The sequence below is a fragment of the Chrysochloris asiatica genome, unplaced genomic scaffold (genome assembly GCF_000296735.1).
Source record: "Chrysochloris asiatica unplaced genomic scaffold, ChrAsi1.0 scaffold00042, whole genome shotgun sequence".
In the NCBI taxonomy this organism is placed as follows: domain Eukaryota; kingdom Metazoa; phylum Chordata; class Mammalia; order Afrosoricida; family Chrysochloridae; genus Chrysochloris; species Chrysochloris asiatica.
In genome coordinates this window covers 4,016,681-4,029,968 of record NW_006408560.1, presented here as the reverse complement: position 1 = coordinate 4,029,968, position 13,288 = coordinate 4,016,681, and the positions used below count along the sequence as shown (strand labels likewise).

At 45.4% G+C, this 13,288-nt stretch overlaps 1 protein-coding gene across 1 annotated transcript in view; it reads right to left on the bottom strand.

The window, feature by feature from the left end:
- Positions 1 to 3,393: 3,393 nt before the first annotated feature.
- The window catches only part of NOTCH2 (notch 2), a 184,659-nt gene continuing 174,764 nt past the window's right edge, over positions 3,394 to 13,288 (bottom strand). The window contains exons 27-34 of the mRNA XM_006861315.1: positions 12,743 to 12,885; positions 12,346 to 12,556; positions 11,541 to 11,637; positions 9,788 to 9,956; positions 8,290 to 8,591; positions 7,532 to 7,679; positions 6,859 to 6,956; positions 3,394 to 6,096 (exon numbers count right to left, since the gene is read on the bottom strand). Of these exons, the coding sequence (XP_006861377.1) occupies positions 4,705 to 6,096; positions 6,859 to 6,956; positions 7,532 to 7,679; positions 8,290 to 8,591; positions 9,788 to 9,956; positions 11,541 to 11,637; positions 12,346 to 12,556; positions 12,743 to 12,885 (2,560 nt within the window). The 3' untranslated portion in view covers positions 3,394 to 4,704. The remainder of the gene's footprint in view (positions 6,097 to 6,858; positions 6,957 to 7,531; positions 7,680 to 8,289; positions 8,592 to 9,787; positions 9,957 to 11,540; positions 11,638 to 12,345; positions 12,557 to 12,742; positions 12,886 to 13,288) is intronic.

Genomic DNA, 13,288 nt, shown 5'->3' with positions numbered 1-13,288 from the left:
CTGGTAGTGTAGTTACGAATCGGGCTGTGAACCGCAAGGTCAGCAGTTCGAAACTACCAGCTGTTCCGCAGGAGAAAGAGGAGGCTTTCTGCTCCCGTAAATATTTACAGCCTCGGAAACCCTATACAGGGTCGCTGTGAGTCGGAACCAACTCTATGGCACACAACAACATTATATATATACACACACACACACACACACACACACACATAACAAAAAAAATATATATGAGCAAGGAACTCTGGTAGCATAGTGTAGTGGTTGAAATGAAGAGAGTGAGATGGTGAGAGAGGGCATTTGTCTTTTCCCCAATTTTTCAGGGAGTAGTTCTAACATTTCAACACTGAGAATGTTTACAGTAAGCTTGTGTAGATAGCTTCTGTCACAGTTGGTTACAAGGGGATGCAAACTCAGATGGAAATCAGCATGCATAAGTTTATTATGACGTGTTCCTGGGAAAGGGAAGGGAAGGGGAAAGGGAAGGGTAAGGGAAGAGGATTGGATAGGGGGCCAAGTAGGCTTGTGATGAAGTCTCACCTTATATAATGGAAAGGTCTGAAGCTGGGAGAAGCTCTGCAGCATTGTCCAAAGCTTCAGTGAGGGTGTTGGGCTTTTATCCCCACTTTGACCAGCCCTTGGATGTAAGCCATCATGGGAAGTGAGCATGACCTTGAGAAGGTATCTTCCTCCAACCAAGGCAATTTGTTAGGAGGGCAGACAGTGAAGGCTGTCTTTTAGCAGTAATCGCCACAGCTGGGAATATGAATCTTTAATTCCTAAAAGGGAATCTAAGCAGGGAAGCATAGTATCCACTCCCCGCTTTACCAGGTTAAGGATGTTTGCTGAGAGTTTTTTATTCTGCATAAATGTAGAATTTTGTTGGCAGCTTTTTCAGTATCTATAGATGTGATATGTTTTTATTGAATGTCATAGTTCAAAGTGAATACTGTATTCAGTAATATATTGACTTTGGGAAAGGACAGAGACAATGGTTACACAACACAAAGAAGGTAGCCAGTGCCACTGATTGTAAAAGTGGGTCATTGTATTAGAGATTGTTTTGGTGTGTCCTATTTTCACTACAATGCAAAAAGGAAAAACAAAACAGTACATGAAAAAAGAACAGTACGCAGTAAAATAGATTGGGATGAACCTGATTCCTGTTTGCTGCCCATCCAGTGTTGGGTCCATGTTATTAGATCTTCTCCAGGAGTCTAGGGTCGTGGAAAGGAGAGTGAGGGGAGAAAGAAGGAACAGAGCACAAGGTAACTGCAACACAGAAGCAGAGCCATCCTGGTACTGGCTTCAATTCCTTCAAACTGGCAGGTGACACAGGGAATGAGTCAGAATGAGGTTTTTGGAAGTCCCAGCCAGGTGCAGAACTCAGATTCAATCCCAGACATATGTATGCTGAGGTAGACACATGCTACCAAGTAGTACCACATAGCAGACAGGACCCAGGCAAGTCTGGATCGTCCAGCTAGACTTTAGAACTCCTGCTCAGCTAGCTAACTGTGCTAGCTCTCCGGGGTCCTAATGGGAAAGTCATGGGCACAGCAGTGGAAAATAAAAAATGAAATGCCACTGAACTTGACATGTAACCTTTTTTTTATTTTGTGATAAAAATGCTTTCATATAAATTTGTTCTTCACTACTTTTAGAATGCAACTTTGAAAAGTAAAAACAAAGTGTGCATTTTCCTTACTAGATATAGTCAGGAATATGCAGTCATTTTAATGGTTATTGGGTTTCTCATACAAACAGATATAATAGCACTTTTAAGAGAAATGTACACAAGAAGGAGCCATAGTACCAAACAGTTATTAGTGGGGGCCTCTGGGTATATAAACATGTCTTCCCAAATAGTCATACATTCAATGTACTGGTTAAGGCCCAAACCCCTAAACCACCCGTCATGAAGACATTACACCTTTGGTTCTTTTCTATGCAAGAATTACAAACTAGCAAATTTAATAATAGAATTGAGCATCAGAGCTGCTTACAATACAATCCTTAATTCATAGTCTCTTTCTCCTTCCAACCTCTCCCTCCCCTACTACTATGGTAAGTCAGAAAACGATGCTTAGAAGAAACAAACAAAAAAAACCTGTCTCCCCAAGGGCAGGCAGAAGGTATCAATGGAAAAATGTAAAACAGAACAAAACAACACAAAAATTGGTGAGGGAATCTATACATGGCATAAAAGATGAATCCTATAAAAGCCTAATCTTCAATTCGGAACCCAGCTGAGAAAATGATTCTCCATCTTACCTTCCCTTTGATTAAATACTATATAATTCAGGGGTCCTTAAAATCTGATAAAATGCTTAAAAGGCAGTGCCCGCTTCCTCACCATTGAAGCTTGTTGTATGTGAATGGTAGTTCACACATTCCCTTCTCCCAAAAAGACTCAAAATTAAAGTATCCCCAGGAGAAGCAAGCTAGTTCTACATTCTGTTCGGGGTTGGAGGAAGCGGTAAAAGGTCAAAGCCACTGGGGCCAATGCTGACACTTTGGGGAAGTAGGGTTGGAGAAGGAGTAGAGAGAGGATCAAATGGCCCTAAATGGCCATGCTGATGAGTCCTCCCAGCTGATGAGACCCACGAACTGACAAATGGGCCCAAGATGGAGAGGTACCATTTGGAATGAGAAAATGTTCACAAACTTTAAAAAAAGGCTAGTAGAACGTTTTGATGTGAGAGAATAATACAGGATGAGGGTGAACAAGATATGTTTAGAGCAAGGCAGAGCTAGTAACCCTTTTTGTTGAGCTTGTGCACAACTGAAAAACCTTTTGTAGACTGTCATGCCAACAAACACACCGGGTGTTCATATGGGGCCATAGTCAGATAAATCAGATACTAGGAAAGTACTGACAACTACTTCCAGCCCCGGCAGGAATGAAGACTAGCACCAAAAGCAAAGCAAAGTAGGCAATTCAGATATGGCAAACAGCTACAAAATGGCACGGCAGAGCTAGCTACTTTCCCACAACACTGGGGAGAAATGGCAGTATGGCCATGGGAGCGATTTTCAGGTGACCCGGGGAGAAGACAAATATGCTCACCCTGTTTCTGCTGCTGCAGAATGCTACTACTCTTGACAGAAAGGTCAAAACACATGGCAGCGAGCATGAATAAAGGGAGTGGGCTGAGAGGTATGAGACAGGCACATCTGAGGACAATAACAAGAGACCACCTAGAATGCGACTTAAGGAAGGAAAGCATCCCTGGTCATTTATTATCGTCTCTAAAAAGGGAAATGTCATGAGGAGAGGAAAGGGTAAGAAATGGCAGCAATAAATAGCAAGGACCACCTCACAGTTCTCCCACTCCCAACCTTCCAGTCTAATAGCTGGCTAACACTCTAGGAAAGGAGGCAACGTTCCATGTCCTTCCTTGAGAACGTACCAGGTCCACCAGTGATTGAGAAAACCCAAGCGTGGAGGGAAGACTGGTGAATGGGCCTGTAATCAGTAAAAGAATCAAGGAGACTGGTAACTGAAAGTCGGTCCCCGGAGCTGGCGAAAGTTGTTTTAAGTGGTGGGGGTGTATAGTTTGAGATCTTTTCTTATGTGGAGCTGTGTGGAAGGAGAGGCTCAACAGCTATGACCAGCTTCAGCTGACAGGTCGAGTGAAGGAAGAACCAGGGCCGGGAGAAAATGAGTTTTACAGTGGGAGTCAACGGAATGTTTGCTGCGTGGTAACCACTAATTGCATGAGTTAGCTTACCTCTTAGTCATTCTAAATGTGGTTTTTTTTCTGGCTCAAAAGAAAACATACAGAATCAGGGTACCCAGGCTGCCGAAGGTAAAAGTTCACACTGACTAGACCTGGAAATGGAAAATCAGCAGATACTTATCCTTCTTGCTGGCAAGGTATTTGTGTAGCCCTGCATGTAGCCAAGAGATTTAAGGTGGGTGGCAGTCTCTTAAAGGGATCTCTGACCCCTAAAATTTGTCCAAAAATGTTTTGTTCCCCTTCTCCCATTAGGAATGATGGATGTAGGAGAATACAGTGTGTCCACATCCTAAAGAAACAGATGTAGAAGGCTGTGTACAACCCAAATCAACCCTGTGAGGCTCCAGGGCAATCAGAGGGGAAAAGGAGGCTGGAGTTGCTTCCCAGGGTAGGAATGATCAAAGTACAAATATCTTGCTCAATAACATACTGTTGGGACTACAGCCATGAAGAGGTGCAACAATTAAAACAATTGAAGTCAAAAGAAATGTCCAAGGGTGAAAATACGAGAGAGGTCAACTCAGGCAGATTTCCAGGGCCCAATTCCCTATAGGACTCAACTGTGAAAACTTCTCACAGATATGGCAAAAGCCCCCAGGGCTTACAATACAGTCCAAGCTGCATGAATGTCTGGGCTACAATAGGCATCCATCTTATTCTCCAAAAGGAAGAGAGTAAACATGACCACTGGGCTTGTCTTCAGCTTGCACTTCTATGAACTTGACTTGATGGGCAAGAGATCAGAGGGCGCCACGTCCCAAACAAAAGCCCTGCAGACAGCCGGTGAATGAAGCTGATAAAATTGCTTCTTTGCATTCTCTGAAAGTTAAGAGCTGGTTCCTCTCTCCTGCCTCCAGGAGCTGGTTCCAGAGAGTTCTTCATTTCTCTCCCGGATGACCTTCATTTTGTTTCTCTGCAGCATTTACAATAGGCAGTTCTGTCCCTATGCTGGAAGCAGACTCTTTCATGCATAGACCTGCATGTTGCTGCGTGGTGGCTCAGACATGTGGGTCCCAGGTCCCCGCTGACCTCCTCCAGCTCCCCCAGGAGTAGGGCTGGTAGTCACATCTGACCAGTCAGAAGCAGAGTGGGGTGATGAACTTGACCACTGGTCAGGAGACTCTGGGGATGGTGTCAGGTAGGGATGCTCACCTTGGAGGTGACCACTGTGGCTGGGCGTTCGCTCAGCAGCATTCGAGGAGGCATAACTATGCTGTGAAGGGGGGGTGGGGTACTTGCCCACAGAGGCTGGGAAAGGATGATAGGCTGGGAGAATGGTCTGAGCTACTTGCCCATCCTGCTGGGGCATCATGGCAGTGGGGAAAGCCACATTTGGCAAACGGGCCATTTCTGGAATATGGTACATGGTGGACAAGGGGCCTCCAACAGCTGGTGGGCAGGAGGACTGAGGCTGAGGAGCCCCAGCTGGTTGGCCAATGCTGCCTTTGGGGATTAGCTGGAAAGTCACAATGGGGGGCAATGGCTCCCGAGGGCTAGTTATGTGCTTCCCATCAGGGGGCCTGCTCTGGGGAGGTAGACCAGGGTGGCTGCCCTCAGCTGGAGTGAGGACCATACCAAACATCTCATTGTACTGGGTTTCATTCATCTCCATGCGATTCATCCAGTCCGCTGGGACAGGGACTGGCTGTAGCCTACCCAAGCTCCCTGAACTGCTGCTGCCCGGAGGGACAATGTGGTGGTGGGACAGCAGCTGGCTCACTGAGGGGAGCACGGTGCTGGCCCCATGAGCCAAAGGCTGCATTTCATGAAGGTTAGAGAAAGACAGTGCGTGCTGCGAGTGGGCTGGGGCAGGGGGTGCTGCAGTGGCCAGCATAGGGTTGGGTGGTGAGGCCTGTAAGATCCCAGGGGACGTAATCATTGGAGAGGATGTGGTGTCAGAGACATACGTGTGAGGAGACTCCAGGGAATCAACAGGAGATAAAGTCACTGAGCTCTCAGACAGCTGGCCCTTGTCACTCAGAGACTTCTTCCTTCTATTTCCCTTGGCCTCCTTGGCCTCCTTGGCCAGGTGAGGGAGGCTAGTGGGCATGGCACTCTTGGCATTGGGCCGTCTGGGCTTCTTGCTCATAGGGGTGTGCTTCAGGCTGAGGAAAGACCTGTTGGGTCCACAAATGACTGGGGAGAGAGCGGAAGTCAGCACAGTGCCCGGAGGGCTCGGTGTCACGTTGTACTCATCAAGGAGACGCACGATGTCATGATGCATGCGATCCCGAGCCACGTCCCTGGGGAGGCGGTCCATGTGGTCTGTGATGTCCCGGTTGGCAAAGTGGTCTAGCAGGATCTTAGCTGCTTCATAGCTCCCTTCCCGGGCAGCAAGAAACAGAGGCGTCTCTTCCTAGAGAAAAAGCCCATGCAAAACACATTTTAACAACACTTGAGAATATAGCAGCGTTTCTCAATCTCCCATAAGGAGACTTGTTTTTACCTAACTGCCGCATGATTCGTGCAATTTTAATACCACAGACATATAAGTCTAAGTATTTCATACATAAAAAGAGTATGATTTTTTTTTTTTTTCATTTCCCCAAGAACCAATTTTGCCTCTTTGAGGGTGATATCATTCTCTGTTGAGAATAAATCAAATAAAGTGTGCCTCTAAGTCAAAGACCTAGTTCACAGAGCACTGAACTTATATCACAAGAGATTTCTCTAAGAGGGAAAGGGACTTGATACAAGGAAGATGGGAGGAGAAGAAACTAAGGCAAATCCAGAACTGGGAAAAATTAGAGGAAAGAAAGAAAAAGAGTAAAAATATTGTAAGAGATAGGACTAATGTTAGATATGGGGAAAGAAGAAGTTAACTAGAGAAGATGAACAAAAGAGAGGGAAATGTGTGAACAAAAGACAGGAAGGCCACACCAAAGTGATTGATAGGATAGCCTGGTTCCAACTGACCGATGAGCAGATAGGGTGCTCAATCCTGACACTCCTCTGGATAACCCCAGCATTCTTCATCAAGCTCCCTGGACCCAATTCCTGTCCAACCTGCTTCTACCTTTGTCTATACCCATCACAAGAGAAGCTATATGATTAAAAGGGAAGGAGCCTCATGTGTGGCTCTGTCATGTGCATGCCAAACTCAGAGCCCAAACTATACCTTGTTATCCTGCATGTCTCGGTTGGCTCCATTTTTCAACAGCAAAAGGGTCGCCTCCACATTATTGACAGCAGCTGCCCAGTGAAGTGCAGATTTCCCTAGAGGTGAAAAACATCTCAGTAAGCAGACAGATAATAGAGAGCATGTCCTACGCTTATCTAAGGAAGTACCATGTCTTGTATAAGGGAACTATGAACTTCAGTACAGGCTGCCCAGCCTTCAGAAGACCTCTAGGTAAAAGGATCACTTGTTTGTGGTACATATTTCCTCCTCATGGCAGAATCTAAGTCACATAACTGAAGATAATAGCATATTTATTTCACGCCAGAACGCATATTTAGGATATCTTATAACCCTCCCAGTGAAGTCCACTCTCGTTAAGTCCCCATAGCAAAAGTGGTATATGCTCAGGAACCCACACAGGCAAATCTTTCATGGACCTGCTTTGAGGCCCAAGCACCCTCACTAAACATTCCATTTCATCTTCATCTAAGGAGCTCCCTTTTAATATCTATTAAGGAGCTTCAGTTATGGCTCCTTAATATATATTAAAAAAAATAAAAGAGTGGATGGATTAATGAATCTTATTAGGCTTTGGATCTGAGATGCTTCTTGAAGGACAGTGTAACAATTCTCCTTCATGCAGGCATGCTCTGCCTCCTCTTGTCCCTACCATGGTCATCCACTGCATTCACATCTGCTTGACAGTTGATGAGCTCTGCCACCATTCCCTCCACAGCGAGGCGGGCAGCCAGGATCAGAGGGGTAGTGCCATCGTTCATCCTGGCATCTAGGTCAGTTGCTCGGTTGCGGATCAGAATCTAGGGAGGGAAAAAGTACAGAAAAGAGGGTCATCTAGATGAAGGAGGAAAAGAATGAAACTAAGAAAATAAATAAAAGCATCAGAGTTGAGGTGACACTCTTGTAAGTTCTTTGGATGTCTTGTTATTTTTGTGTCCCCAAATTCAACCGTGGTGGTTCAGTAAATATTTGTTGAATGAATGAGTGCTGGAGGCCCATGCTACTGTGTAAGGGAGGAAGAAGGATGTGGGAAAATGATCGAACCCTCAATCCTGGGACACAGTTCTAGAGGATACAGAATGCTTCCGATTTGTGGACTCATCTCAAGAAAACAGCTAAGGAGCCAATGGTTTGGAATATGAACCACTCCCATCTGATCTACTCATGTGGACTACAGCTTGGCATAGCAGAAAGAATGGTACTTAAGAATCGGAAGACTGGCGGTATCTGATGTTGGCTCTATCACTGTCTGGCTGCATATTTCTAGGCCAGTTTGCCTGAACACCTGCCCTAACTCTCTCAGAGGATTAGTAAATGAGCTGCATGACCGATTATGTGTCTTGACAAGGATAAAATATAGATCCACAAGGATTTCTTATTCTTCAAGCTGACTCATTCCATAGTGGTTACCTGGAAGACACCCTGGGCATCCGCTGCCACTGCGGCATGGAGAGGGCAGCGGCCCATGTTGTCTTGGGCATTGGCGTCTGCACCCGCATCCAGGAGATGCTTGGCAGCGTCTGCCCTTGAGTAGCGGGCTGCAAGGTGCAGGGCCATCTCGCCTGTGCGGTCTGTCTGAGCCTGGAGGCTGGCGCCCTGGCAGACCAAGTCTGTGATGATGTTGGCAGAAGAGTCCTCTGTATCTTCCTCTTCCTCATTTATGTCTAAGATGCTTCCTCGGAGAGAAGCCAGCATCAGAGGGGTGCAGCCGTCTGCAGGAAAGAAAAATTCAGAAAAGTATTCAAGGAGGAGTAGAAAGAAGCTTATTTCCAATTGTCCCTATTGTTGAGTAGCCCTAGTTGATTGTAGTTATCCCTGTTGGAGGAAAAAAATTCCATGTCCTTCCTATAGACTTGGTGATTAGCTTTATATTTGTCACCTGTTTTTTTCTCTGATAATGCCTTTTCTAAAGGAGGTCAGGTGGCATGATGGTTAAGAGTTGGGGTACTAACTGAAATGTCGGTGGTTCAAACCTACTAGCCACCGTGCAGAAAAAAGATGTAGCATTCTGCTTCTATAGTACAGACTGTTGTTGTTAAATGCTGATGAATCAGTTCCAACTCATCGTGACCCTACGTAGAGCTTCCAAGGAGCACCTGGTGAGTTTGAACCACCAACCTTGTGGTTCAAACGGACCTTGTGGTCCAGTGCTTTATCCCACAGTGCCACACTTTGGAAACCCTTTGGGGCAGTTCGAATCCATCCTATAGGGCTGCTAAAAGTCAGAATGGACTCAGTGGCAGTGAGTTTGGTTTGGGATTTAACGTCCTATAACGTAATGGGGAAGTATGAATGTTATAAGCCAGGGGCGCTTCTCTAAGTTAAACAAGTTTTTCTGTTGAAGTTTCTAAGGGCTATGTTACTTAAAATTAGACATTCTAAAATATCAAATATTGACACAACTCATTTCTGCATATACTAAATTATCAGCCAAACTAATTTTCTATCTCTCTGCTTTGAGATAGTATTTCTGTTTTACTACTATCTAACTCATGTGAGCAGCCTGTTTCATCTCAAATCTGATGTTTAGGAAGCAATGCACCATCCTTCCTTCTCATATGAGTCCATCATTTCTGCAAGCATTTACTTCCATTTTTGTTGTTTTTTTCTCTTAGTCTCAATTTATTTCAATGCTTGAAAACATTCAGACTAATTAGATCGTTACTACTATAATTTCTTACAATGCTTAATGTACGTTTTAAAAATGTCACTGCAATACTATTAACTAACTCCTGATCCGTACACTAAGATTTTCAAAAGCAAAAGCTCTTTAGTGAAATGCAAGGGCACTGTAGAGCATTCATTTCATCCATCAGATTCAGTTTGTGAAACTGGCAGGTAACAAGCACAGGGAAAGACAGTGGGCAGGTGCAACTCAGTGAAGCTGGGGAGGTTTGCTGATGCTGACCTGGTCCACGGACATTAACATCCAGCACATCCACTTCCTGCTCTGCCTGAGGAGGAGTGAGCGCCAGCGATGGTGTCCTACGGATGTCTGCTGCTTCTAGATGCTGCTGCGTCCATGGACGTCGGTCAATGGGGTCATCTTCTTCTGGGAGTAGAGCCTCAACTTCACCCTGAAAAGGGGAAAACAATGACCCCTGCCAATCTCGCCCTGCATCAAAACTTGCTGACAAGGAACTGGCCCGGAGCTGCCTAATGCCATTCCCACCAAGTCACTCACTCAATTTTATCTCCCCTCCTACTCCAATCCTCCAGGTTACTATGATTTACTGCTCTTGCGATGTGTTCCTACTTACTTCTCAGTACAACTCTTCCCACCTTCCCATTCCAAATCCTAGGCTTCGCCTTACTATGATACTTACAGATCCTGAAAGAACAGTAGTTTTGCTTTTAGGTCGTTGCTTACACAGTTCCTTTGTCTGGAATGATCTCCCCCAGTCTTTTATTTGATAAATGCAAGGTTGGCGGTTTGAACTTACCAGTCACTCACCAGTCACTCCTGCTCTGAGTTGGAACTGACTTGACGGCACTTAACAACAACCACCCTTCAAATTGAACTTAGATCTTATTTCTTGCTTTTGGTCCAAAGGGCACACCCTGCTTACTGCTACTACTAACCCTGTGTTAAGTGCTTACATGACACTGCCTGGCAGTGTCTGCCACTAAACTGTACGGTTGTTGAATAGAGGGAATGAGCCCTGTTCCAGTGCATCCTGTATTTACCACAGTACCCAGAACACAGCAAGCACTCAGGAATATTTATCAAATAATTATTATTATAACTTAAAGAACAGCTACCCTTTATTGAATATTCATAAGAACTAGGTCCCGTACGTCATACATTTTACTGTATTTAATCCTCACAGCCAATCACAGGAGGAGTGTGGGAGTTCTAAACGACAATCACTGGACTGTCAACCACAAGGTCCGTGGTTTGAGCCCACCAGCCAGGACACAGGAGAAAGATGAGGCTTTCTGCTCTGGCAAAGATTTCCAGCCTCTGAACCACTATACAGGGTCACGATGAGTCACAACTGAATTGATGGCAGTAAAACAACACACAGAGGTGAGAATGATTATGATTTCCATCTTACGGGTAAGGACAATAACTACAAAGAGGTTAAGTAACTTGCTCAGTTAGTAACTAGTCGAGTTTTGAACTTGAACCATTTTCTGATTGTGCCTTAAACAATTTTCTTAACCACCATGTGCTAAATATTCCCAGCCATGTGTAGCTATGGATGGATGGTCTCCTTGTCTACATCAGCCCAACACAACCTACCTCTTACTTCTGTATGGTTTCAGTTTCCTGGGTTCAAGAGGTGGCGCCTCCAAACACAATGGTGACTGGCTGGCTTCTACTACTTAATTGCATTTCCCTTCCATAGGGAGGAAACAGCCACATGGGGATGATCTATACTTACCATCGCTCTTTTGACTACTCTCAGCATGAGACTTTGAGGAAGGGAACATGCTTTATTATTGCTGAAGCATTCTTACTGAAAAGCATACATAGGTAACTCATTGCCATCAATGACCTCAGGATTCTTGCCTGTCACTGGAATCTGGGATTAGCCACTGCCTGGCCAATATTAAAGACTACCACCTTTTCCTCTCATTCAGGATACTTGAGATACCAATAGGACAGAAACATAAAATGTGACCAGATAAAATGGCAGACGATGGTGGTGGTTTACCTTGGCTCTCTTTGGCTGGGGTCCTTCAGCATCAACCCAATGTTCACTTGTTCCAGAACCGATTACGCTTGCTTCCGAGACTTGTACTGATAGATTTCTGACATGACAGTGTGAGGGGAGAGGAGAAAAGAGCAGAGGTTATGCCATAAACAAATACATTTGTTTCCAACACTTTGCCCACCATGACACACTCCCCTGGCTATATTCAGAATTTCACCCAGAGAGGATGGGCAGTACTTTACATGCCATTTTCTAAGCATACACGCTTTCCTTTCCCAGGGATCAAGAGCTTATGGGAGTGACTTAGCACCGCTGGGCTAAGATGTGCAGATTATTGTTAAACGATGTCAAGTTTGTTCCAACCCACTCATAGTGACCCTGCTGCATAGGGTCCCCTAAGGCTATAAACAGACAAGAGAAAGCTGCTTCTTTCTCTTATGGAGTGGCTGGTGGGCTTGAACTGCTGACCTTGTGGTTCCCCGTTCAATGCTTATCCTTCAGAGCCATTGCACTCCCTAGATGTGCAGATTGTGGTTGTTGTTAAGTGCCATCGAGTCAGCTGCAACTCATAGCAACCCTGTATAGGGTTTCCAAGGAGTGGTTGGTGGGTTTGAACCACTGACCTTGTGGTTAGCAGTCCTGATTGGAGGTACCCACACTGACTGGGTACCTTCAGAATCAGGCTCCAAATGTAATCTTGTGGCCATAGCTCAGAATTTAAAACCACGATTCAGCAAAACCTGCTTTTAGAGTTATCATTGATCAGAACGACTGGCAATAGTGGCTTGTTGGCAAACCCACTTACTTCAGCCCCACAGCATCCTGTCCCACTGGCTCACGGCGCTTATGATTGCTGGAGTCTCGGCGAAGTGTGAAACCTTCAGGCAGCCAGAGGGAGCCGTGCTTACGCTTCCGTTTTGCCATGATTACCCCCAGCAGGATTATAAAGAGGATAATAACAACAGCAACAGCAAGCAGATAGAGGAACTGGGTGCTACCTGGAGTCCAGGATTCACCTGTGGAGAGACAGGGGAAGTGATGAATAAAGGCTAACGTCTCAGTATTAGGGTTAAAGCCACTTAGGGGGCAACTCTGACCAGACCAGCCCTGGAAAGTAGATGGCAAAAGCTTGGAGAGTGAACCTTTGCCCCAAGAGATGCCTCTCCCTTCTGCCCTTTCCCCAAAACACTGGTGCCACTCACTGATGACAGTAACAAGAGGGTATGACAGGGTGCCCTGGATGGCTTGAGAAGCCAGCAGAGCTGCTGCTGCATCCGTGTTCTTGAAGCACTGCTCCGAATCTTGAACACACTGGCGGTTGTCAATTTCCAGAAATACTTTTGAGCTGTGGGATGACGAAGGCAAAGAGGAAGAAGGGGAAGGGTGAGCATCACAGCAGAGTGAGGGTCCACAAGCTGAGTCAGGTGGCTTACAAGAGCCCTCCTTTCTGATCTTCAGGATCACTCTCCCACCTCAAAGATATTGCTCCCAGGAGACCCCACCCCTTCAGATCATAAACATGAATTTTGTTTGTCTGGCTGATTCTAAGCCTTCTGACTTGAGCAACTCAAGATGAAGGGATAAATGTGTAAAACGTTAGTCCTTCTCTTTTGGTAATCTATCTGCTCACTGGCACTTGGTTGTTGTTGCTGGGTGCCATGGAGTTATTTCCAACGCTTAGTGACCACATATGACAGTCAGACTGCCCTGTATCGTTTTCTAGGCTGCAATGTTTACTCCCGTAAAGA